Source organism: Lutjanus erythropterus, chromosome 11 (genome assembly GCF_056507025.1).
Source record: "Lutjanus erythropterus isolate fLutEry1 chromosome 11, fLutEry1.hap2, whole genome shotgun sequence".
NCBI classification, from domain to species: Eukaryota; Metazoa; Chordata; class Actinopteri; order Lutjaniformes; family Lutjanidae; genus Lutjanus; species Lutjanus erythropterus.
The window spans coordinates 36,112,123-36,138,483 of NC_139327.1; the positions used below are offsets into that span (position 1 = coordinate 36,112,123).

At 39.4% G+C, this 26,361-nt stretch overlaps 2 protein-coding genes across 2 annotated transcripts in view; one reads left to right on the top strand and one right to left on the bottom strand.

The window, feature by feature from the left end:
* Nucleotides 1-5,683: 5,683 nt before the first annotated feature.
* On the top strand, nt 5,684-8,366 carry LOC146319433 (TLC domain-containing protein 5-like). Its single transcript, XM_084730405.1, has 2 exons — nt 5,684-5,879; nt 7,763-8,366. The coding sequence occupies exons 1-2, from the start codon at nt 5,690-5,692 to the stop codon at nt 8,308-8,310; spliced, it is 738 nt and encodes a 245-aa protein (XP_084586531.1). The 5' UTR covers nt 5,684-5,689; the 3' UTR covers nt 8,311-8,366.
* Nucleotides 8,367-13,262: 4,896 nt separating this feature from the next.
* LOC146319434 (rho guanine nucleotide exchange factor 12-like) overlaps nt 13,263-26,361 on the bottom strand; it is a 39,024-nt gene continuing 25,925 nt past the window's right edge. The window contains exons 13-36 of the mRNA XM_084730035.1: nt 25,318-25,416; nt 25,148-25,190; nt 24,843-24,948; nt 23,979-24,110; nt 23,837-23,869; nt 23,460-23,574; nt 23,039-23,144; nt 22,614-22,847; nt 21,855-22,005; nt 20,122-20,291; nt 19,892-20,038; nt 19,356-19,441; nt 19,128-19,253; nt 18,847-18,961; nt 18,601-18,701; nt 17,739-17,816; nt 17,405-17,480; nt 16,945-17,112; nt 16,301-16,388; nt 16,132-16,212; nt 15,903-15,997; nt 14,288-15,156; nt 13,427-13,499; nt 13,263-13,337 (exon numbers count right to left, since the gene is read on the bottom strand). Of these exons, the coding sequence (XP_084586161.1) occupies nt 13,324-13,337; nt 13,427-13,499; nt 14,288-15,156; nt 15,903-15,997; nt 16,132-16,212; nt 16,301-16,388; nt 16,945-17,112; nt 17,405-17,480; nt 17,739-17,816; nt 18,601-18,701; nt 18,847-18,961; nt 19,128-19,253; nt 19,356-19,441; nt 19,892-20,038; nt 20,122-20,291; nt 21,855-22,005; nt 22,614-22,847; nt 23,039-23,144; nt 23,460-23,574; nt 23,837-23,869; nt 23,979-24,110; nt 24,843-24,948; nt 25,148-25,190; nt 25,318-25,416 (3,306 nt within the window). The 3' untranslated portion in view covers nt 13,263-13,323. The remainder of the gene's footprint in view (nt 13,338-13,426; nt 13,500-14,287; nt 15,157-15,902; nt 15,998-16,131; nt 16,213-16,300; nt 16,389-16,944; nt 17,113-17,404; nt 17,481-17,738; nt 17,817-18,600; nt 18,702-18,846; nt 18,962-19,127; nt 19,254-19,355; nt 19,442-19,891; nt 20,039-20,121; nt 20,292-21,854; nt 22,006-22,613; nt 22,848-23,038; nt 23,145-23,459; nt 23,575-23,836; nt 23,870-23,978; nt 24,111-24,842; nt 24,949-25,147; nt 25,191-25,317; nt 25,417-26,361) is intronic.

Here is a 26,361-nt window from a genome sequence, read left to right on the forward strand (position 1 = left end):
ACGGTTCTCTTTCCGCTATCTTTTATAGTAAACATCAGTCAGTACAGGAGCATTGCGCCACCTACTGGACGGAAGTGTGTTACATTACAACTTTGGACCTTTACTCAATATAAAAACTGGGCAGAAAATGTCCTCTATCTCCTAAAACACACATTTTCACATTGTCACATTTTGGAGAAGGAGAGGGAGCCCAGTAATCTGGTAAATGGTAGCCATGTTTACTCTAAAAAGTCATAAATTATTTTTTTCTGTCTAGTCAAGTTTATTATTACAGAAATGTTCAGTTTTGCTGCTTTAATTCAAATTATGTGTGCCTGTTTGCGGTAGTGGCAATAAAAACACATTTTATTATGACACAAGTTACTGTTGTAACCATCATTACCCATGAACAGGATTTTTAGTGATTAGAAAATAATTAATTCATGAAAATTAAAACAGAGACAGCCATATGTGAGGACATGTATGTTGATTAACACCTTGAACTTCTTCTCAAGCTTTAAAATGACATAAACAAAAAGATGAAGGGACAATGTTGTTGTTTTGTTCTGTTAATTGTAGCTTTTATTTAATGCTGATAAGAAATATTTAAAGATACTGCAGATGTCTTGTCCATTATTTTATTCATCTTTGCCTGTAATTTAGTCAGAGACATATTCATTCTCCTCAGAAGCTTTTGACACACCATTAGAATTTAAAATGATTTTCTCTGGGTCACACACTGCTGGCAGCACAGCATGAGTCTGTATAATGGACTGAACAGCTGGCTAAACTGGGTTAAACAAGTTAAAAAGGAAAGCCACTGGGCCTACTTCAGGTACACTTGTACTAAGCCAAGAATATAGCTAAAAAGCCTTTCTTTTTTAGGGCAAATTAAGGTTAAAAATAACAAAAAGTCACAGAAGGAGGACTCCGACTGCTTTCAGCACACATGGGTCCTCTTTAGGGCAAGTGCAGAAAGAGAAGAGCTTTATTGTTGCTTCATTTTTAATGATTATTCAGGGTATTTTATTTTGTTGTGCACCTTTTGTTGCAAAATATTTCAAGGATTGGTTCTGCCATTACCACTAAAATTACTATTTTGTCAGTGACCTCTAGTGATACCTCGCCATCAAGAGAATTTGACATTTTTGGTCGAGGTTTTCTAAGTAAATGGAAAAACAATCTATAGTTTGTTTGTTTTTTTTATATTAAAAACATTTACATAAATCACTGCACACTGAAGTGACTTTACTGTGAAATTATTTTGATAAATTCGTATTAAAGTCAGTACAGTGTGCAGTGGTATGTGTTAACATTTTTACCTGAGATGTTCCTGCGATCAACCAGCACCTGATCCCTCACACTGGTTGTGCAGAGGAAGTTCTCTTTACTATATTATAATTTTTATTATTTATGTTCTACAGCTGGCCTAGATGTTCCAGGGCTAAACACCATGGCTTGGCAAAAGAGGCAAGTTCTTGAGCAAGTCATGGGGCGAGCTTGGACATAGACAACCAGCCGTGGTTAGCTAATGTTAGCAACTAGTATTACCTGTAAATGTTTGTTTTAAATTAGATGTTGAGACAAGATAATGGTGAATTCTCCAACTAGTGAAAGTATTTTTTTCGAGAGATAATGAACTGGCAACTGTCAGATTAGTTGGTTCACTGAGACTGGAGTGGTGTGACATGTAATGCAAAAAGGTATTTTGCACCATTAAATTTCATCGTCATAAATATTAATTCCATCACTTTGTTGAATGTGTCCTATTGCAAATACTTATGGTACTGGATGGACCAAATCATATCTGTACTTGCTGTCTCTGTCCAGGACTGACCAATAATCTACTCTGGTGTCAGATTAGAGCGACTCTGGAAGTGGGTTAATACTGCGGGGCTGTCAGGTGAACACCTGACCTTCGCTTCACAGGTTAATAACCTGCAGTAACAGAGGGGAGCGAAATGAAAAACTTCATGTACACTGGGTAGATGCAGCTGTTGCTGTGCTCCCAAAAAGCAGCAGTCACATATGTGTTCATTATACGTATTTACAGAAATCATGGCAGCGTCTGCAGAGGAAACGGGATCATTCCTCGACTCAAACTGTGTGGAGGGCTTCATGTCTACAGTATCTTCTCCACACTGCAGTTTTATTGTTAATTCAAGCTCAATATCATATGCAAATTACCAAAATTACACAAGAAAATCGATTTTAAAAGGGTAACAGAGCCAGTATAATGAAGCCTGCAGATAGGACTGAGGTTTGATGAGTGTGTTTGCAAAGCCTGGTCTTTTATTTCTGTTCTGCTCATTATATAACTGGATGTTGTTTTTATCTTCCCTCATCCCGTTTCACTGTCAGTCAAATCACTGAAAATGCAAAGCAAAACTCTGGGATTATTTCTGTTTTTTAGTTTTGAGTTGACGTACCTGCAGAGTGGAGGAACTTGGATCAACAAAGAAGGATAAATATTTGTTGAGAATAATAAATCCCTATCAAAGAATTGGCTGAAAAAAAGAAGAAACACCCATGTGGAACCACGATGCCTGTTTTTTAATCCTTTCCTTTTTTGTGGCCACAGACCATAGTTAACATCAAACCCTGGTTAACAAAGCCAGTGTTTCCAGATGGGAGATAAATATATCATCCCATGATTTGAAATTATTGTATTTTAACAAAACTGAAACAACCCGGTAAGGGGCCAGGATGCAACACTGGATGGCAAAATGACTGTATGCCATGTGCACCATTTTACACAGAGGCGCCATCATGTGAACAAAACGCCAGCTGTGTATCACTTCACATTAACGCAGAGTCAATCGCAGCCCACTAAATAATCACTTATTCATTTTGTACCCGTCAAAACAAAAGCCTCAGATCTAAACGCTGCGTCACTGATTTACCAGCTGCTCGATCAGTGGTTCTGATGTGATTGGTTGCTCTCATCACAAACAAGGTTCATGCTGCTGCTACTTTTTGCACATTTTGTCTTTTTATACTTTTTATTGTATATTTTGGACAAGGTGTATAATGTGTATTTGATACGGTATATTGTTATTGTACAATTTCTCTTTTTCTAGACTAGTGGCAGGTTTTTACAGCAGCTCTCACTGTTGAGCTTGTTCCTTTAATGTATGTTGGCGCAATATAAAAATTCAGTGTGTACTATGATTATATATATTGTTCCTATTATTTTTTATAATTCCTCTATTTATATTGTTCCTATTTTGCCTATAGTGTTCCTATTATTATATATACTCCTATTTATTTGCTTGGTTATGTATTACTATTATTTTCTTATTGATGCTTATTCTATTTTGCTATCCACTTGCTGCTGTTATACAAATTTCCCTGTTGTGGAATAAATAAAGGGAATATCTTATCCAAACTTATGTTCATATTTCATTTTCTTTTTCACTTTTTATATGTGTGTTTCATTGTTTAACTGTATTTGAAGTTTCAGTTGAAGGTGAGGGAAGAATTTAATTGGACGAGGAAATGTTCACACTTTGGGTTTACTGAAATGGTAAAATTATCATACATTTAGCCTTTTTTGGAATTACTGATCGTATATTGAACAGTTGTTCAGATTATGGTACAAATATGCCAATTATCACACAAAGAAGAAATCAGCCAGGCAGTAAAAAAGGTCGTATCATGGGAAACAAAAATCACTGTTACAGGAAATTTATTCCACAGAAGGGAAGCTTGAAGACCAAAGTTTCTACTCCCAAAATAATGTCTGTGAGAACATAAAGCGTGTGATGGACTAATAAGACTGGACATGTAGGAAGGAAGTCCTTGCAAATAAAAAAGAGGATTCTAAAATCACCTCCGTCGATGTAAAGACATGAGGACAAGGGGTATATGAGCAAACTCCAGTTTTACTTGAGTGTGACCGAGCTGCAGCCTCGTATCAGCCGTCCCGTCTAAAAGCAGGTATCTACAGAGAAGACTGTAATCCCTTAAGAGGATCAAGTCTGAGATCCAGGGGGAAGGGATAAAGGACCCACTAACTTGTCTATAGTAGCCTGCACATGGCAGTTCTGTCATCTTGACAGAGTGAACATCTGAAATGTGCTGAGCTTTAACTCTCTATGCCTTTTTATGGAGCGTAAAACGGCGATGGAGGCCGAGGCTGTGTCGTGTTCGAGTGTTGGAGATATTTTCTTCATAATCCCTGAAACAGAGGACAGCTGAGGGCAGGAGGAGACATGGTAAGATACAGGATGTGAGACTGGAGACACAAAAAAAGATCAAAACATTGAGCGAAAAGATTTGAAACACTTGCTGGCAATACATGGCCAATTTTATGTTCAGCAACTGTTTATGGAATAATCGACACAAAGTCTTCAAAACCGCTCTGAAGAAGTTGGGAGATTAAATTATAATCTTATATTCTGCTGAGATGTGTTTTGACTTGATCCATCCATTCACATATTTATTCCCTAATGTTTCTTTTCTTATTGTCTGTAGGATTCAGTGTTTTCAAATGCATGAGCTGTCTAATTTGTGATTAGGTGATGACTCTCCTTGTATCCTCCTCCATCAAGGGTCACTGTGGAATTAAGCATGAATGAATGAATGAATGAATGAATGAATGAATGAATGGATGGATGGATGAATGAAAGCTTTATCTCCCCTGAGGGATTTTGTTATGCATGACATCACAGCACATAATATGACATAAAATATAAGCAGGATAGGGAGGTTCATTTTAAAAATGTATTGCAATATTGTTAAAACATGCAGTCAATAATGTAATCCAAGTATCACGATATTAAAGTAATGTAACTTGATTACTTTCTGTTACTTTTGGACTACCTCAATATAAAATATAATGACTTGTTTAGCCCACTATAGTGTATTTAGAGCTGCAACTAACAATTGTTTTCATCATCGATGAATTTCTCAATTAATCAGTTAGTTGGTTGGTCCATAAAATGTCGAAAAAGTTGAAAAAGCGCAAAATGACGTCCTCAAATGTCAAAAAATATTCAGTTTACTGTCAGACAGAAGTAAAAAAAAAAAAAACAGGAAATATTCACAGGCGCTTTGACTTTTTTAAATTAAAAAAACTCAAAACGAATAACCAATTATCAAAATAGATGCATATTAATTTAATACACTGAGGTGACTCATGAGGGGTCCTTTCCTCCTTCCATAGTGTCCTCCATGTTGCCTTGCTGGACTCCTACAGTAGTCCAGAATGGACAAACCAAAAACTGGTTCTAGATTATTTTGCATTTTGCACAACTTTGATGACCACTGTAGGTTTTTACTTGGAAGAAGAGGCCAAGGCAAAGTGCAAACGATCTGCAAGCTCACAGCTAGATGCCACTAATTCCCACACACACTGTCGGTCACTGGTAGTCACTGGTCAAAGACCAGGTCATGACCCCCAGGAGGGCCACAGGAGATTTTACTTGGGTCACCAAATACATAAAAGACTATTGAAGAAATTATGCAAAATTGAAGATTTATATCTGCAGTACACATTTTGTAAAGCATTTAAAATGAGTTTTTCTTTTACAGATGAGAGGAAAAACCCTAATTCTGCCTAAAAGTTTGTAATTTTGTCTAATTTATGAAGTAGGCTAAACTGACACGATGAAGTGAAAGCACAAAAAACTGCAGTTCTCATTCAGAAAATGAGGATATGCACGATGATGTGATGTGATGTGACTCCAATCGTCCCATACAGACAGCCATGCCGGTACTGGAGGTGATCTGCAGCCTGATTGGCTGGTTCGGTCTCTACCTGTTGTTCTGCTACGTCTTTGCTCAGCGGGGGCCCGAGTGGAGCTGTCGGCTGGTCACTTTGTCCCACGGGATCCTCATAGTGCTGCTGACAGCATACGTCATCTTCATAGACGGACCCTGGCCTCTCACACATGCAGGTCAGTGAGTTAAAGTCATGAGCAATTCAGGCAAAAACAGTTTAAATGCCACAGTAACTTTATCTTAAAGTCTTAAAATGCAGGTTATGTTACATAAGGGTTAGGGTTTGTAACTGTAAGTCATTCTGTGAGAGCTTTGAACGCCTATAAATAAAGATTGATTCTATTATTAAGGCCTGCTGTCCTCATCAAAGGTTAAGTCTTGTCACTTTTGAATCCACAAGGATGTTTAGCAAAGACACAAAAGGGCAAAATATATATTTTTTAAATGGTTGTTGTACTTTTGACATCTAAACTGAGTAGATCTGATAATTTCTTCCACCTCTGGTCCTGTGTAATGTTTGCATAAACCCATTTTTCATTGCATTGAACATATGTAAATATCTGTATATACCAATATTGTATATTGTGAATTTTATGTAACAGAGTGTTGTGGTAGTTCTGCTTTTATGTAAGTAAAAGATCAGAGTACTTATTTCACCACTGACAAAAGTTTAAAGACTGCATGAAGCAATAATAAATATATATTCTGAATTTGCCAAACCACAGAAAAACATGTCATTCACCATCCAACCAAATTTGAATGACTAAAAAAATAAGCATAAGGCCCTTTATTAACAATCTGCCTTCTCTGACCACTGGTGTATGACTCATCCTGGATCAATGCCAACTTAATATCTAGATTGATGTGTGTGTGTGTGTGTGTGTGTGTGTGTGTGTACACATGAAAGGAAAGAGAGAAAAGAGAGAAACAGAGACCCAAGAGAGCTTTTGTACTTTTATTTTTTCTAGTTCTGCTTATATCTGGTGGATGCATGACTTATGTGTACAGTCCCTTGAATAGGCGTATTTCTTATTTATTTATGTGTTTTCATTCTGTGTTTTCTTCACTTTAATTTTTAATAGTTTTCATTTATGCTTTTTTATTTGTTTTCATGCACATAATATGTTAGGTTTATTATTGGTAATATATCATATATATCATGTCATTACTCTTTTACTTCTATGTGTAAGCTGATGTATCGTTTATATTTTATTGTAGGTATATCTGTGGGTATAACATATTTATGTTATGAACCATTGGTTAGTTTATGACCCAAATGCAGACAACAAGGGAGAACCAGTTCAAAAAAAAGGAAGTAAAACAGACGAAACAAAGGCTTACACAAACACCAGCGGGGAACATCCAGGGTCCAAAGGAACAAAAGAATCCAAGAGATGGCAAAACTCAAGAAAACAGTCAAGGGAAAAATAACAGGAGGGTAACACAGGAGACGCAGGATGACAGGCATGGGAAACAACCGAACTGACCAAGAAACAGAGAAAACACAGGGACTAAATAAACAGAACCAAATAAGACACAGGTGAAACCAATGAGAACAAAGACAGAAAGTAAAGACAAGACACATGAGGGAGGATCAGGACTACAAAAATAAAACAGGAGTGACCAACAAAAACCAAAACCATGACAATTTGTCCTTCATTTTCCTTTCTTCTAAATCTATTTTTTAAGGCAGAATTGGTTTTGTTTGCATGTTTGGTGTATCACATTGCACTACAATGTGAGCATCATTCAATAAAAAGTCTTTACAACAGAAAGAAAAAGTTTCACCATGAAAAAATAAGCAGTACTCTGTGCTCTGACAAGCTGGGGTCGTGTCAGCTGGAAAGGCCCTCAAACCAGTTAACAAATCTTTGTACATCTCTTTTAATGGAGTTCTTCACTGACACACACTTAAAGGAGCAATATTTTATAAATTTTAATTTTAGGCCAATTTTGTAATTACTCTTGTTTTACACAGGAAATGACTTTATGGCACAAAGCAGACGTTCAGTTTCACTCAGGACTCTTTTGTCTAACTCTCTTCCCATCGATCCTGCAGGCACAGAAAACACGGAGCTGCAGACCTTCTCCCTGGCCGTCTGCCTCGGTTACTTCTTCTTTGATATGTGCTGGTGTGTATTCCACCACACCGAGGGTCCCGTCATGCTGGCGCACCACGCTGCGAGCATCGCGGGCATCCTGCTGGCTCTGCTCATGGGAGTGTCGGGCTGCGAGACCTGCGGCGTCATCTTCGGCAGCGAGATCACCAACCCCCTGCTGCAGACCCGCTGGTTCCTCCGCCAGCTGGGCCTGTACGACAGCCTGCTGGGCGACGCCGTGGACCTGCTGTTTATTTCGCTGTTTGCCACCGTGCGGGTGGGAGTCGGCACGGCGATGTTTTACTGCGAGCTCACGTCACCCAGGACCACGCTGGTAATGAAGCTGGGCGGCGTGGTCATGTACGGACTGGCCTGGGTGTTCATGGTGGACATAGCTAGATTTGGCTACAAGAAAAGTAAAGCAAAGTATAAAAAGTGGCGAGAGAACCACAAACTGAAAGAAGTCAACACACAGAAACTGGATGGACTTTCAGACAAGTGTGACTGAAGGAATTTGTCTTAAAGACGTTTGAGTAGCACCTCTCGCAAGGAAAAAGGTGTCCAAAGCCTGTGTGCTGCCTCTACCTACGAGTGATTTATGTCACAAAACAGAAACAGCAGATTTTACTTGTCTGTCTTTAAGCTGAAAATCAGTTCAGTTACTCTGCAGGGAGGGAGCATGTTTTTACACCCAGAGGCACTAATGGTGTGTTTTCAAAATCCCTGCCAATAAAACGTCTGCTTCTGGACGTCCAAAAGTTGTGGTAACCCAAATAGTTGGTCTCCAGAGGAACATATCAATAAAAGAACGGTTGAAATGGAAACAGCACAGACTTCCAAAACACTGGAGCCTACATTTCCCATAAGGCAACTCAACAACTTCTTTCAAACTCCACATTAACATGCAGGTTACACTGTGTCCCAATTATATACTGCACACTGATTCACAGTGGGACTGAATACATTTACTCAAGTACTTTAGTAAAAACTGAGGTGCTTGTACTTTTATTGAGTCTTTTTTTCATGCAACTTTCATGTTAGGGAAATATTGTACTGTTTACTTCACCACATTTATCTGATGGCTTTAGTTACTTCAGATTTATGCACAAAACTTCTGAAGAATTTGCAAAATATGGAAAAACATGTCATAGTTCCAGCTTCTCAAATTTATTTGTAATAATTTTGAGGTTTGTACTGTTGATGAGACAAAACAAACATTTGAAGGTGTCACTTTGGACTCTGGGTAATTGTGTCCTGCACAAAATAATTTGATAAGCTCCACCTCAACCAACTACAACAGGAAGATCTTGCATTTATGTTTAATGCATCAGTAATATTAATCTGATCATATAATGTGTAATAGTCAGTCAGTCATCTTTTGGATATAAAATATATTTTTCTCATTTTATCCTTCTAGATATCTGTGTGAAATTTTGACCTTTGCCCACCAAAATCCAATCAGTTCACGTTTGTGCCAAATTCAAAGAAATTTCATCGAGGCGTTCCTGAGACATCGTGTTCAAGAGAATGGGACAGACGTGATGTCACACTGACCCAATCACAGTGACCTTTGACCTTAAAAAAACTAATCAGTTCATCCTTGAGTCCAAGCGGATGTTTTGTTTCTCCAAAGTCTGATGAAACTCCATCTAAACCTTCATTTGATTGACATCTGATGTGACAGTTATCACGTCATGATACGGTAATTAACATGAAGTACAGAATTAAACTGAATTAGGTCGTAGTTTGTATTTAGGACACAGCAATGATCTCTGACCATTTTCTTTATTTTGCATGAAAGAAAATGTGCAGAAAACAGGTGGATGGAAACATTAATGTATGATAAGTTGAAATGTGAAATACCTTGGTGACTTCAACAAATCAAATCAGCCCTGAACTGATATTTTCATGGTAATTATACCATCTTTTGTTGTACACATGTTCAAAATGTATTAATACTGCATCAACACTTGATAGGACGACTCTAACGCTCTGCATCTGTGTCAAACTGCTTTCCTCTTTTTTACTCCAGTCTACCAAGTGTGCTTTGTAAGCTGATCTGGTTTTCTATTGAGTGTTTGATTTTATGAGTTCAGCTAAAGTTTTCTTATTTGTCTGTGTGGTAAAAGTACTTGTGGCCTAAATCCACAAGCAGACTTAGTTAATGAAAAAGAGGGACGTGTGAGGGGTGTATGATCTGATTAGGTTGACTTGTATCAGTGGTTATAACGCCTCTGTGATTGGTGTAGCTGCCATAATGTTCACATGCCAGATCCACTGTAGGAAACATCTGTAGGTCATCTTTTCATGTAGCTGTCAGCCATATTTTTTTTTAAAAATTACCTCAATCAAACAAACCTGTGTTCACTTCCTGTGAACATGTTTTCAGCTACAACAGAAACCTCTATTACAAACTCAAATGTTAATTAATGTTCTACAAAGGCAATGAGATAGTTTATGTTAGACTAAAGCTTCTGTGAAAAGAAAAAAAGTTTGTACTAAAATAATAGAACAATAGTAGATTCTTGTTGGTCATTGATTTGCATTGAATCCACAAACCGCCACATCTGTGAGTGTTTGTTCTTCTTTATCATCTATTTCCACTTTAACACCCGTTTTAAACCAAAGTATGAAAGTATGATGGAAAACCAGTGGTGAAGAATTATTTATTATCACATCATTTTTCACCTTCCAGGAGAAATGGATGGATTAACCAATTAAAAGTGAATTAATTAAGGTTTTTACTGAAGCCAACAGTTTCCTGCAGCTGCTGTAGCGACGGTGTTTGCTGCAGGTCTGATGGTGCAGACTGAATGATTTTCTACACCTGCAGGTTGCTTGTAAAAAGAACAGATGTTTACTGTTAGTTTCGGAGTGGATTCTTCCTTGTGGGCATCTCCCAGCTACAGATGGAGCCACCAAACAGGCTTTAAGATAAATAATAATGTTATCATCAAACCTAAGTCTCCAACCAACACCAGCTGAAAAGAAATGACACTTTTTTTTTAGTCTTTCCCTTCATTTTTAACAACAGTTCTCAAATCTCCTCATATGAAAGGATCTACAAGTCAGCAAACATGTTAACAGGGTTAATAACAATATAATAAAATAGAACATTTATAAAACAGATTAATGCTGCGTGGATACTTTACCCTCTTTTTAAGTAGTTTGTGTTAAAACATTTCATGATCACATGGTGTAAAAAAAAAGAAACAAAACAACACACAAAACCTTTGATATACAGTCATAATTGTACATTATATTCCTTTACATTGAAAAGAGTCTATAACAATCCTGTTTTGTCTATATATTCTTTTCAGGTTTGTTTTCTTTTATTTTAAAATCAAAGCTGTAATGTCATCTGTGCAGTCTTGTGGCTTGCGGTCAGTCCAACCATTAAAGTGATGAGTGAATTTCTGAAGCTTGTACCTGAAGGAACAACAGGCTGCTGTTACAGGCTGAAGACGGAGGAGGAGCCTGCTGCAGAAAACTGAAGCGATCCTGGAGAAAAGCTCCTCGCAATATTTCAGGGGGAATAAAAGTTACTAGTCTTTAGTGTTTGACGACGTAGGAAAGAGGTGAAAACTGCACTCAGGTTAGTCGTTCACTTCACTTCACTATCATGGAGGCCAGTGGAAGTTAAGAAATAAAAAGTGTGGAACACAAATGCAAAACAAAGTTCAGGTGATAAATTCACATGTGCACTCACTCTGGAAAGTGTGCAGTATCTATGTTTATGGTGCGGTGTGCTCTTAGATGCATGCAGCATCAGAAAAACACCAGCAGTTCGACACAACGTGAACAATTCTGTTCATAGCTGCAGCTTTTACCTACCAGGTGGACAAAGAGTTTAAACAAAATGAGATTTTGATAAATATTTAACTGTATTTCTACGTGCTTCATCTACAAATACTGGTGATCTCATCCTGGTGAAACAAATAGGAAAAAACACCAAAAACAAACAAACAAAAAAACGGTGAAATATCATTGTTTGCCAAATCTGTTTCCTGACTAAAGTTCTTCAAAACACAAACATGTCAAGGATGTTCTGTTTTTACCACCATCTCCGTCTGAGCTGTTTGGATCTATGGTATGTTTGTTTGCTATATTATGCTACATTCAAGTGCTATAGGAAATTAAAAACTCAGCTGCTAAACAGCGTTTAATTTTTATACTATTACATTCAAACCAAGAAGACAAACGGTAAACAAACAGATCTGGAAATGTTGAAGGTGTCAACTTTACAAATAAATTTCTCAGTGGAAATTTGTGGTCAGTCCCTAAATAAATGTTGCTCAGTCTATCAACATGGACAAGAAACGTGTTTTGTCCTGTTTGTCCCCAATTACGAACGCTGAGTTTCTTATTTCCCTGGATCATTAGGCTGCACCATACTCCTAATCTCTGTGTACTACTACGTCACCACAGTTTCTCCCTCCGTCAGCACTGGCAAACCAATCATTCCTGGTTGACACCAAACACATCACTACCAGCACAGGCATTTTTCTGCAGACAGCAGATTTAAAATCTCTGGTGGCTGAGATATTTACCTGGTGGTAACAGGTTTTATCAGCATTAGTATGCACTCATATGATCATCTGAAGGGCTTTTTGGATTTTTGTTTATTAGCTTTCCTTCTTAGAGTGAAAGTTTGCAACCGGGCTGCCATTTTTTCCTGCTTGAAAACAGACCAAGGACTATTGGACCAACCTGCATGTGTCACTCAGTGCTATGTCACATGTTTTTGTTGCTCGTTGTTGAGAGGTTTCAGACTAATTTGCCAGGCTAGGTCAGGCTAACTCTTCCTCCTAAAATGTAGTTTTATGCTAATCTAGGCTAAAGACATACAAAGTAGAACATAAAAATACTTTTGGAGCATTAGGGGATGGTAGGAATGTTACAGCCTCTTGTACGACTTCTGGGAAAGTTGCAGAATTTAAAATCATAGTCAGTGTTGCGAGAGGAAAGTTTGGCATTTTACGGCTGTTGTTCACGCCGTTACAAAATAAAAAAAAGTCTTTCTTCAAGCATCCGTGACTATGTGTGGGGCTGAATGTGCACAGTGGAGGTTATTTCATATTGCAGAATGAATTTTATATCAAGCTTACAGCAGTGAGTCCTGAAGACAGCGTCTTGTTAAGCAGAGAATCGTTCTGGTCACTTCAAGTCTCTTTTCATTTCTAAATGTTTCTCTGCTGCACATCTGTGTGACTTCACACCACTTTCCACTTCATATCTCCAGTGTTAAACATAATTTATATGGTTGACTATTGTTATTATAGCAAAAAGTGTCTGATCTGTCCTCAGGTGTTTCCACAGTGTCTCTCCTCAGAGGGATTTTTGAGTTTGTAGTGGAATATTCCTAAAAATAATGCAAACGTCTTCCACTGATTGTCTCAAACGTCCGAAGCGGGAGATCAGACATTGAGCCCTCATTATTAGGGGACATCAGTGTCTACATCAGTGTCCATCCAGGAGAAAGTCATTGTGGCGCTCATACGGCCGAGAGAGAAGTGTTTCATCACTGAACCCCATCTGAAAAATACCAGACAGACAGAGAAACTACTTTAAATTCACTGTAAATATACAACATATCGATGTGGATGAAGGGAAATGAAACACACCGTTGTTGTCGTCTGAGTCAGTAGGAGGGTCGCTGTGTGTTTGCCGCAGCTCGTTGTACTTCATCTCCACCTCCTGGAAGCAGATTATTATTACAACACAACTCACTGTGGTCCACAGGTCAGTCAAATACACAACTACAGAAACACAACATGGTGCACGAACTGAAATGAAAGAATCAGTAAACGAATTACGCAAAATAATGTACATTTCAGTCACAGAAAAACTTCATGTACTGCCTTTGCATTATCAGGCAGTTTCCATCAGATCATTGCTGAAAAATGGAGGTGTTTATACCAATAGAGTGTTTCTGTATTTCCTATGTTGAATGGTCAACTCCATCAAAGACTGCATGGATTGTTTCTGCAGCAAATCACACGAACGCTTACAGTGATTGGCTGCAAGCAAACCCATACAAATAACCTTCTTTTGTCGCGCTGGTTACAAAAAGGATCAAACGCAGTCATCATTTGACTGGAGAAGTTTTGATAGTACTCAGTCCTGGGTTATTTCAGTCAGTTTTCCTGAAATTCAACCCTGTCAACCATCAAAAAGCGACCATTTTGTCCCTTTTTGTGCCAAAATATCCTTGTCATGCTGTGGCCATAAATGCCACTTTAGTGGTCACCAGTTGGGGAAATACACACTTATCTTGTCTTGACTACTATCATCACTGGTCTCAATCATCAACTGACGATCTGCAGTATTCTTTGACATCACAAGATCGATCACATCCAGCAACAACTTCCCACCACCTGTTGGGTTTGTGATCTGTGTGTGTGTGTGTGTGTGTGTGTGTGTGTGTGTGTGTGTGCGTGTGTGTGTGTGTGTGTGTGTCTGTGTGTCAGATATGTGCACAGTACCTTCAGATACTGCAGGTCGGCCTGCAGGAGACGCAGGTGGGTCATAAGCTGCCTGCTGAGGTTAGGACCTCTGCTGCCCCCCGTCTGCGAGGAGGAGGAGAGCAGTTTGCTCATGTCGATGCCCGCGTCTCCTCCTCCATCGTCATCAGTGCTGCACTCCTCGGGGCTGAAATCCAGAACCACAAAGCCACCGTTGCGTTCACTTGTCTCAGACAGTCCTGGGTTTTCTTTCTGTGAACCCGCAGACTCGCGGCCCTCGTCGGACGCAGCGGAGGGCCCCTCAGGGCTCCCCGGCAGAGAGGTACTCTGCTCCCCACTCTGTTTGCTCTCCTCTGTCTCTTCCTCTGCCTCCCTGCTCATCATGTGGGTGAAAACAACGTTCTTCAGCATCGCCACTGGGACAGAGAGAAATGGGTTATTATCTGATGTAGATGTCACCTCAACACTTTGTGACAGACATCTCAAAACCAAGCCAGCAAAAACAAAGCTATCAGCATGGCTAGACACCACCAGAGATAAGTGAGAAAATATGTTTTTGTTATTTGGGTGAACTGACCCTTTAACATGTAACTTACGTGTCCTGAGAGCCTCTTCACCTTTGGAGGAGGGTAAACCAAATACGTTGTTTTCTTGGTTTTCAATAGCGATGCCTTGACGTGACCCCTCCTGCAGGAAGGGCAGTCTGTCTGCCAGCTGACCGTCCAGAAAAGCCTCCAATTCAGCTTCATCCACCTCTTCATCATCCTCCCCCTCTTCCTCCCGTCTGTCTGCCACGGGCAGCTCCTCCTCCTCGTCTTCAGACTTCATGCCATCAAACGGGTTCAAACTCGGTGGAGGCTGGACGTCCGGAGAGGAGGCGGCGTCTTTATCTGAGACGCAAAGAGATTTGGATTCAAAGGGTGCTCATGTACATTTGAAAAAAAAAACATTGAAAACATATTTAAGCTAATAGAAGTGATCTGCCAGCTTCTACATCGGTAGTTTTGCCTATTGTGATGTCATCAGCGTGTTGTCACCACACTTTACACCACAGGTAACGTAGTGTAATGACTTCATCCCGAACATATAACATGATGACGTGAGAGACAGAGGCCTTAATTTCCACTGCAAAAAAAGAATGAATGATCTTGTTATTATGGTTTTTATTTGATATAAACTAAAACAGGATCATGCAACAACCATTTCCCGTGGCCAGTTCAGGGACAATTCATTTTTCAATTAAGTGACTATTTGGGTCGATTTATAGATGAATAAACGTACACTTTGTGTTTCAGTTGACATCTCAAAATTGCTTATTTTGTCCAAAACCACAAAATACTCAGTTTACAATGAAATAAAACAGACAAACAGAAAATCATCACAATAATGAAGCTGGAACCGGTGAATGATGGAGATATTTGCTTGAGATTTATTTACATGATGATCAAAGAATCCTTATTGACAAAGCTCTTAATGGGTTAAGACCGAGCTACATTGCTAACTTCCTTGTTCCCTACTTGCCTTCAAGAACACTGCGATGATCTGCAGCTGGTTTATTGGAGGTTACAGAAACAGTCAAAAGAAAATCTGGTCATATACAGATGAAGTTTGTTGTTGTTATTATGTGAAAACTGACCTGAAGCATGGATGCTTCCACTTGATGTGTCATTAGGATCTTTGCTCGATTTGGGCATCTCACATTTGATGATCTCAATCGCGTCCCGCTCAGCACTGAAACACACTCACATTAGAAACAATAAAAAACAAACAATAATATCAGTGAGTCGGTGTGTGTGTGTGTGTGTGTGTGTGTGTGTGTCTGTGTGTCTGTGTGTCTGTGTGTCTGTGTGTGTTAGCGGACTCACTCAGACTGAGCTGCAGGCGTGTCTCTGTTGTGAGGTTTGGCCTTCATGGCGTCGGCACATTGCGTGATCAGACACTGCCACCTGGATTGGACGGATGTGAAACAGCAGGATGAGACGGAGGAAGCGGAGGACAAACACGGAGATGACGTGTCTGTGGTGCGAGACTTACGTCCTCTGATCGGACACCGTCTGAGCCATCAGCTCGTAGATCTGAGCACCGTTTTCCGACATGGACAGCACAAAAAAAGACTTGTTGTCTGAGGAGGACAAAGGTAGGAACAATGATTGCATGCATTATGTGACAGTTTCATTTTGTTTTATATTGTTGCAAAGTGTTTTTGGTCTTACACAAAACTATTGGAAACAATACAATTTTGACCTGATGATGACACTAAATGATAAGTTCAAAGAGGTAAAACTCCTGCAACACCAACTTTATTTTCAAACCAACGCATTCTGGCTCTGGCCTTTATCACAGTCATCATAAAACACATTTAAGACAACACTTAAAGAGGGAATGAAGCAGACAAAAAAATTCAGAAAAGTAAAAAAATATATATAAGAGCCACTATTAATATACATCCATAGACATATCAGCCAATAGAGCACATTTGAAGATGGGTTGGGGTCCTTCATTTATGAGGTTATGTTTTTTTTATGATGGATATTTTGATTTTTTTGTTTTAATGCGTTTATTCTTTAAAAGTCTAAGAACACCACGTGGAGCAGACAACCTTTGGGTTACAGCCTTTCCTGCACAAACTTGGCGCAATAAAAAATACAAAACATACAACAAACAAAAGCAGACCTTACCGGTCGCAACTGGACGAACCAGGACGGTGTTGAGTTTGATGACGGGGCTGAAGGTGTGTTTAGCGTCTGCGGCACTGGCCAGGTTCTTTCCGTGGAATTTGAGGATCAGACGCTCGTCCTGCTTCTGCAGTAAGACCAGGATGTCCTCCAGGAGGATCGTGTACAGCTCTGGAAGGACATGTGATATAAAACTCTCTGTGTGTGTGTGTGTGTGTGTGTGTGTGTGAAGGTATTGCTGTAAATACGGTGTTGCTATGGTTAATCATTTTTTTATTTGCACATGGCAAGAGCGAGGCAAGTTTATTTACATAGCACCATCTGGACACAAGACAATTCAGACATTGAGAAAACATTAAAATTAAAGCACAGTTAAAACACAAAGATCCCCTGTGTTCACACACTGGTGGAGTGAAGTTTATTTTTGTAATGTATTCTCATATACTTGTGTGTGCACACATACCAATTGTCTTGTCTTTATTGACTTTCCAGGAGAGAGGTCCCTCATGCACCATCTTCCTCTTGGTCAGGTCCAAATTCTGCAGGACGAGAATCAACGTTCAATAAAAACAGCAACGACATCAACATCTCAACACCTCCCATGACTTCATATTGGTCTCTTAGTGTACAATAAAAAGGACTGTAATGTATCAGACATGCATTTACAACTTCTGTTCTCTTTGAACAAAACCCTAACCCATCGTGTGCTGTACAGAACTGGGGACCGCAGGACCCTGAGAACATGGGGATGAATCATATATTGATCAGAGAATCGGGGATGTAAACTTGTTTCTCACCTTCAGCTCCAGGATCATTGGGTTTTCACTCTGTTTGAGAGACGAGATGTCTAACCTCCTCTGATACTCCTCCAGCCTCTGATGATCAAAAAACACAATGTGTTAAAAGCTTTTAAACCCCTGGAAATAACAAAAAACACATTATTTCTATCTGGTGTTAAGCAGAGTTACTGCAGTTTTGTATTTTTCATTGGATTTTATTTTTATTTAGTTGGTTTGCTCATTTCAGTTTAGTTTTTACTGTTTAAAAACATTTTGCTTTAGTTTTTATTAGGTTTGCATTGTCATTGTGCTTACTTAAATTAAATAGTACCTTTACTTGCTTAAACTGAGTTTTCAGTACTTTTTTGCCATCATACTTGATTTATTCTATAATATTTATTTGTTTTTCTGAGTTAGTTGGTGACAGAAATGCACAACCTGACATAGTTAACTTCTTTTACTGTACCAAGGTAATCAGCCATCTAATATTTTTTAAAAGTAAACTTAACTTGTTAGAATTTACAGTGTATTGCTGTACAATACAACTGCAACACTGTGAAGGCAGCTGACTCACGTGTTAATAAATTTGACCAAACTGACAAAGACTCAAACTATAGCCATTTCCTGCATATTTTGTTTTATTTTAATTAGTTTTGTAACCACACAATATCATTTCAGTTAATTTTAGTTTTTCTGTTAAGTCTTTTATTTTTATTTCAGTTACCTAAAATGTTTTTTTCACACCAGGCTTTAGTTTTTAGGTTTTAGTAAAGTATCATAACATCAGTGTTATGTTGGTTTTAGTCATTAAAAAACAAAAATCTCACTTTATATATCGCTTGATCTGAGATATATTTTACAATGATTTTGTGGTGCGTACCTGTTTGTTCTCGGCCTCTTTGACGGCCTGGTTGACATCGTTGAGGATCTTTTTGCAGCACTCTCCGGCTCTCTTCACCTTTTCCCTCTCCTCACCATCCTCTGTGGGAAGATAAACAAACACAACCAACAGTTGCCTGATGAACATCTAAAACTCTGTCGTTCTTCTTGGTAAATCATCCACTCTATTCTTAATATCACGTGTAGGAAAGCGTGCAGTCACGTTTACGGCTGTGCAGTTGTGTACCTGTGTACTTGGCGATGTTTTCCAGTAGGAGCGGGTACTTGGTGAATCTCTGCATCTCTACAGGAATGATGTCTTTGAGCTGCAGCCGGCGACACCGTCGGTTACTCTCAGCCTCCTGAAGACAGAAAGCAAGGAGACAGACAGACTTATTTCGGAATGAAATTACTCAAACAACTACGAGAGAAGGCAGAGATGTCGACTTCCTCTTGATTAAAATATGTTCACCACATCAAATGTAAGTGTCGCTTCCTGACGGCAGACATGTTTTCTGTTGCTCTGACCTGCATGAACAGAGCGAACCTCTGGTCTTTCTTCTTTCTGCTCTTGATGAGCTCCAGCGCAGACGGCTGGTTACTGCAGAAAGTTCCCACTGCTTTCTTTATCTTCTCCTCTTCCTCACCGCCGAACTGGAATCAACACACAAACCCGTGATGGCTTAATAAAAAAAGCATAGACAATTTGAGATCACACCACATCTGCCCCCTGCAGGAAACTGAGACTGGTCTTACCCAGGCCAGGAGATCATCTGCAATCTGACCGATCACCGACGTCTCGCTCCTCTTCCTGATCGCTGTCATCTGCTCTGTTACGGAAACTGTGGAGCAACGAGAGACGACAGTTTCTTTCAGTGTTTGTCTTGTCTCAAATAAATGAATTCATCTGAGTTATGAGCGTGCAGATGTTTTTTCAGTCCAACATTCTTGCAACTTTGATTTGTTTTGCAGCTGCTGTTATTATGGTGCTTAGGATGACAAACTGATTTTGTCAGATCGTGTTTCTCCAGTTTTAGCTGAATTGTTGAAGTTGCTGTTAATTTTAGAACAAAGTCTGTGGCTTCTTAAAATAACCTGGTGCCCTAAATCCCTCCTGTTTTAGACACTGTAAAAAGAGAAGGATCGCTTTTATTTTATTTAAGCTTCACTGGACAGTTTCACAAAGAAGCCAAAAAAAGCAACAAGTCAAAAGATTTTATTGGCATTTCATCTTGTTTTTGCAGATTAATTCTATGGCGAGGCATGCAGCAGTATTGTGTGAGTGACGTTACCATGCAGCTGAATGATTTCCTCCAGGTTCATAAAGATTTGTTTGATGTCCTCTGGTGGGAGGATACCGTCTCTGTTCAGCCTCTGGTAGAAAACACAGTCCAGCACCTTCAGCGTCCGCAAGTGAGCGCGCTCAGTGTAGAACAGCTCTGAGAGGGGACAGACGCAGGCATGTAAGGGGAGATAGACGGTACTTGCAGGCATATGTTACGTGAAACTGCGGGCGACTCACCATTGATGACCTCCTGTCGTTTGATCTCCTGTGGCGTTAGACTTGCCAGGACCCCTCGGCTAACCAGACTCTGCCAGTTCAGAGGGTCTTCTTCGCACTCCATCTCCCCTCCCTGGTCATCCTCACTCTGGAAGTCAGCTGAACTCACCGCGCACTGCACCTCCATCCTGCTGCCGGCCGAACACACAGGGAGAGAGGCTATCACAGTGAGACTACAGCGGGTGGATGACAGGGGTGAATGAGTCATATTATGTCAGGATAATCTTTATTTATTGCACTTAACAGTCTGAAAGAAGGTTTAATATTCATTACTTGTATTTCATCATTATGCGCTTTAACAAATGAAGATGTTGTGATGGATTAATTTTCCTGTAACAACCACAGAGCTCAAACAATTAATGAATCTGCGACTATCTGACTATCATTTAATAATGTGAGTAATTTTTCAAGCAAAAATGTGTGCTTCTCAAATTTGTGGAGTTGCAGTTTTAAATGGGTTGTAATTGGTTTTGGACTGTTGACAAGACATAACAATCAATCTGAAGACACCACCAATTTTCTGACATTTTACAGACTAATTGATCAAAAATAATTCATCAATAAAATCATAAATGTTAATTGCAGCCCTACATTTATGCGCTCTCCACATTAATCCCAACTGAACTTGTCATTACAGCCGACACCATTAAGACTTTACGGGGTCAACAGCAAACTCATATTTTTATTCTACCAGACAGTTTTAGAGTGTAATTCAATATGGTGACGTGTCAGCACCGTTAAAAGAACATCTCTATTCTGCCTTTATATGAAGAGTCTGAGCTCAAGGAGGCTCAGAAGATCCTAAACAACCCAACAAACTTTCTGAATTTCGGGTGGTGCCTTCAGGTCGATGGTTCAGAGTACCAAAGCAGTAACTTGTGGCTCTACCATCTGAATCAGACACACAAAATGACGTCTGCCACCACCTTTGTGTGGAAATACTTCAAAATATTAAACTGTGAAGATGCAAACTGTGCGCAGCGCCGGAGGGATAAAATGCGTTGGACTGAGGTTTGCTGCAACCTTTGGAATCTCTCTGGAAAAGCTTCAGGAACGCTGGATTTATTCTTCATCCAAAACACTTCTGGGTGAAATTCTGCAGCATACAATGGATTAACCTTCAGCAGTTGGCTGTGGCACAAAGCTGAAGAAGGATGGTAAAAAATCTGAAGCCTCACAGCAAGAGAGCAAGAGCTTTTGTAAAGATTTGCTTTTTAACTTTGAGTGATCATTAAATTTATTAAGCCTGATATATTGAACATTGCAGCACGCACGGTGCGAGCCGTCTGCTGCACTCAGCAGAATATGGAATCCATCTCAGCTCAGTATTTTAACTTTGAAAACACCAAATAACCTGCTTCAACCAATTGTTAGTTCATAATATTACGAACTGTAAAATATCACTTCCATGAAGCCGTTCAGTCAGATCACAGGCTGAATTTGGCATTTCATCCTCACATCTGCAGCGAAGGTCAAGCTGCATGCAGCATGCAGTTTATATTACTTTCATTATAATATTGATTAATGTTGAAATGGCATTCTTCTGTCTCAATAATTATCAATACCACCAGATAATACACCAAAGTGGTCACAGTTGGAACCCACATACATCAGGATAGTGTGCTTCTGTTCCCGGGGCTAAAATCACATAGCGTGAACACGGCGTTAAGAGAAAATCCAAACCCTGTAAGTACCTGAACGTCTCCTGGTCTTCCTCTTGTAGCTGCTCCAGGTTTGAGGGACTGAAGTCAAACTGAGTGCCGGTTGGACTGAAGACGCTGTCCTGGTGGTCACCAGACTGCAGACCCTCACCCAGTCTGGGCTGGATGCAGAACGGAGACAAATCTGCAGAGGAAAGAGCAGAACAATACAGAGAAAATACAGAAAGTCAGGAGTCCAGTCAATATTCATGTGTTTTCATTTTTGTCTTTACTTAAATGATTAAAGAACAATCTTATGATATTTGTTCAACTCAAAATGACTTTTAGTGAATCTGTTCTACCAAACAGTTGATAAAACTGAAATATTTCAAGAAAAATAAAACCTAGTCATGAAATAAAGTTGTAATAATTTGAAAACAATGTCTTATTTAAAGAAAAAAGCAATAGTCTGTTGTATATAATAGTCTTCTGCACAGCAACAATATCCCAGGGCAGGGGTAGAAAACTGTGTCGGCGTCTTAAGAGTCAAAAGGGTCACAAAATGTCCTGTTACACAAAATTCTGTTTATTTTTTTGACTTGTCTTCAATCATTGCTTCTTTATTCTGAGGGAGAGTGTAGCTTTTCTCTTCAGGCCTCTAAAAATATTCAAAAGAAACAATCTGAGGAGAGAAAATCACTCTTTCACAATTTATAGACATTAAACCTGTGACGAGGGCTCATAGGAAAAGTATAATAATAATAATAATAAGCTAATAGATTCTCTTGAGGAAGAGAAGCAGGTGAATCTTACTGGAGTCCGAGTCTATTCCACTGGTATCTGAGGCCACACCAGTGGGCGAGCTGTGTGTCGGGGAGGTGGTGGAAGCTGAAAACTGGGCGCTGGCGTCTGATCCCTCGCTGGGCTGATTTCCACGGATCCGTCCAGAGTTCGGGGTAGACAAGTCAGACTGCTCAGGGATGCCGCAGGCCGGCTGAGAGATCTGCTTCGGTGATCGCTGCTTGTTCATCTCCACGGCCTTACCCACTGCACACACACACACATGTAAGGGCATAAAAACATCAACTTTATTATTATTATAATAGCATTTGTGTGTCTAGTACAGCATTTTACCCTTTGTTCTTGTTTTTTAATAACTACCTCACTCTGCAGTAATGGTAGAGGGATCTGTGGTGTCTGTAAAGTTAGAAAACAATAAATTGTAGTTTTCTCTTCACCTGAAGTGGAGTCCACTCTGCTCAGTCTCCGTGGCGGGCCGAGGATGTTGGGAAACCGAGGCTTTTTCACCTTCTCTTCGCCCTCCTTCTCAGGCTTGATCGTCTTCTGCTTGTTAAAATAACACATATTTACCTTTGAATGACTTGTTCAAATGAAAGATTATGAGCAAACTGTAATTTTGTTCTACATTTGAAGCATTTTATTTGATACAGTTCATAGCGTTAAATATTTTACTTTTTTTTTTTTATTGTTTCACCATAACCATATTGCTCAGCCCTAATTCATAGGTATGAGCGAGTATTTACTTCATTATTTGTATCAATATCCATACTTGAAATGGGCGGGGCTTAAACCAGATGTGAGTGGTGCATGAACTGGAAGCGGCCAGGGCGTGTTTGTTTTCTGAACAAGTGATCGAACCTTAATCTTGGGCAGGAAATTGATGCGTGCACGTTTGTGTTCGAGGCCACGAGGCTCCTTCACTTTCACGCCGAGGTGCTTCATATAGGTGAGAATCACATACTGCATCGTTTGGCTGAAACATGAGAGGACACACAAAAACAGAGCATCAGAGCATCTGTACAATGTATTAGCCTCATGATAACAATAATGATAGGACAATCGTTCTCTACCATCATTTCACACTTGTCGTTTTCATAAAGGCACGTTACACTTTGCACACGTGGGAGTCAAGCTTCTGCTGTACTGTCGTCTTTTGAGGTATTTCAGTGCAATTTAGTGTAAATTAGAGCAGATCAGACTGAACAGAAACTAAAACAGATATTACACTGACTTACCACTTCTCCTCTTCTGTGGGCTGTGATGTCAACCTGCAAGAGTCAACTCGAGGTTAGCAAACACAGACAATCGCACAAGAAATGTAGGAACCGAATATACACATGTAGGTGTCTTTGTGTCTGTGTGTGCTCAGGGACTCACAGGATGTCCTCTATCTTGGAAAGGATGTGTTCGGCACAAGAGCATTCCTTCTCCAAGGCCTCTTTTCCTTGCTCTGCGTCCAGCTTAGATAGCTCGTCCTCCGCCAGGGTCAGTCCCATGCTGCGTTTCTGTCTGCACGCACAGGAACATGAGCACAAGCAAACAAATAATATTACTTATATCACCCGCTCACCATTAGCAGAAATAAAAACAGGTCCAAATGTGGTCCTTGACGACGAGATTATGCTGTGCCACAGCTGGAAAAAGATTTTTTTGGCTTCTAAAACTCAAAGATTCAAGTTTATCCAAAGATGAAAATAACATTATCAGCTGATTAAATGTAAGAGTTTGAGTTGGGCTCAAAATATATTAAAGAAAATATAAGAAAATATATTCTATTGAAGTAAGTTGCCCTGAAATTTTGAGTTTGCTCAACTTTTTACAGTGCATAAATTATAGCATTATTAATATATAGTAACCATTATTATACTTTCATTGTTTTAACAGTAAAATAACTATTCATCAAGTTTAATTAGCTCAGCACCAATGATATGCTGATAAATCTGCAGCCTCTGAAAAGAGCTGTGCCAAAATGCAGTGCTGTTATGCACATCTGCTCACTGTGTTTACCAGGCTGCTGCAGTATAACCATACAGTGCAGGAGATATCTGATTACCACAAAATCAGTTTCTTTATTTTTTTATTTCTGTCGTTATTATCACTACCAGATGGTATGACGTGAAACATCTGTTTGTCATCGCAGCTTTGGACCAGCAGCAAAACTCTTTACATTTTTGGGGAAGGTTCTTGCAGGTAGGCGGCTGTCAGGCTGTTTGCCGTGTGGCAGTGTAAAACAACCTTTACCTGAAGTCTTCCAGGTTCTTGTGCAGGTCTGGTAGGAGTGTGTCCTGTAACACTTGGGTGTACTGCTTGCAGAGCTCCTCCGGGATTAACTCCAGCCTCCGCTTCTCTGTGCAGAGACACAAACAAACCAAAAAAAAAATTATTGCAAGTCTTACAGTTAAAGGAAATGACTACACACAAAGCAGGTGCATCAACATGTATGTGTCTGTAGTGATACTTATTTAACATGCAAGATCACAAGATATAATAATTTCTTTCAAGTCATTAATTTATTGAAGAAATCTGGAATGCATTTTATTCCTTACCCAATTCAGCTGCTATTGCCTCTGGCAGTGGTACTTTCAGATTCTGGAAAGGACAACCAGAAAAAGAATTAGAGTTGCATCAATAAATATACAAACTATTAAATAAGTCAGGAATGTGGTCTAAGAAAAGAGAAGTTGCCCGAGAAAGAAAACGTAAGAGAATAACATACTGCAGTTCGATCCATAAAGAGTGAGTGGAATTCCATGAAGAAGCGTCGACTTTCTTTGGAGCTGGTTTGTTTGTGCATGTCAGCGTAGAGATAACAGAGCTAACAAGAGGGAAGAGGACAGAAATTGTTATTACCGCAAAACCCACTTTGATTTATAACAAAATGGGATTTAGTCCACTTCTCTACAGCTCTTTGTATAAATAAGAACAGTCTGTATTTTTCTTATTCTTACAATGAATTCATCCTAAGAAGAATTTCCTGTGTGGCAAAAGCTAACGACCTCCACTGTTGGCCAAAAACTATTGCAGACACATTAATAATCAACAGTATTCTTTCATTGCAATAATCATAGCCATGGTAGTTTATTTTGGGTCAATCAACTCCAACTGTATATACTCATGGAGCACCAAATGTGTATTAATCCTCAGCTGAAAATAGTTCCCAACAAATACACTGTTTGAGTAATGTTTGCTATAAAGTGCCTGGCTGTTATAGGAACTTGCAAAGCATTTTCAAAAGTCAGGAGGCTCATCTCACCATTAGCAGACAGAGCAAGAAGAGTCAAATCTCAAAAGATCATTCGACAGGCTTGACATCAGACAACAAACCCTTTGACATCATATCCGGGGGATAATGTCAGTAAATTTGAGTAAAACACAGACCTTGCTTATCTCGCGAAAATGTCCCGCATGAACCACAGACATGAGTAGATAAGTTGTAAATTACATGAAGTCCCCTGGTAATAACAGACCTCTACGTTCAGGGCTGATTTATAACAGTAGATGACATGTTGAGCCATTTTCAAGCCCTGAAATACCGATTCTTCTAAATTTGTTGAATAAAAAAACATGCTAATGTTTGCAGCACCTCTTTAATATCACAGACATTATCATACCTTAAAGATACTACAAGAAACTTTCACATTTAGTTGATTTTGGAGGCCCCTGTGGACAAAAGCAGTAGTTTCCACCATAATAACCACAGAATATAACATCAAAAAATATAATGATCTAAATAATAATCTCCTCCTGCTTTTTCTCAACT

Coding starts and splice junctions, on each gene's coding strand:
- LOC146319433 (XM_084730405.1), top strand. CDS start 5,690: ATGCCGGTACTGGAGGTGATCTGCAGCCTGATTGGCTGGTTCGGTCTC. Junction 5,880..7,762: donor CTGGCCTCTCACACATGCAG/GTCAGTGAGTTA, acceptor TCGATCCTGCAG/GCACAGAAAACACGGAGCTG.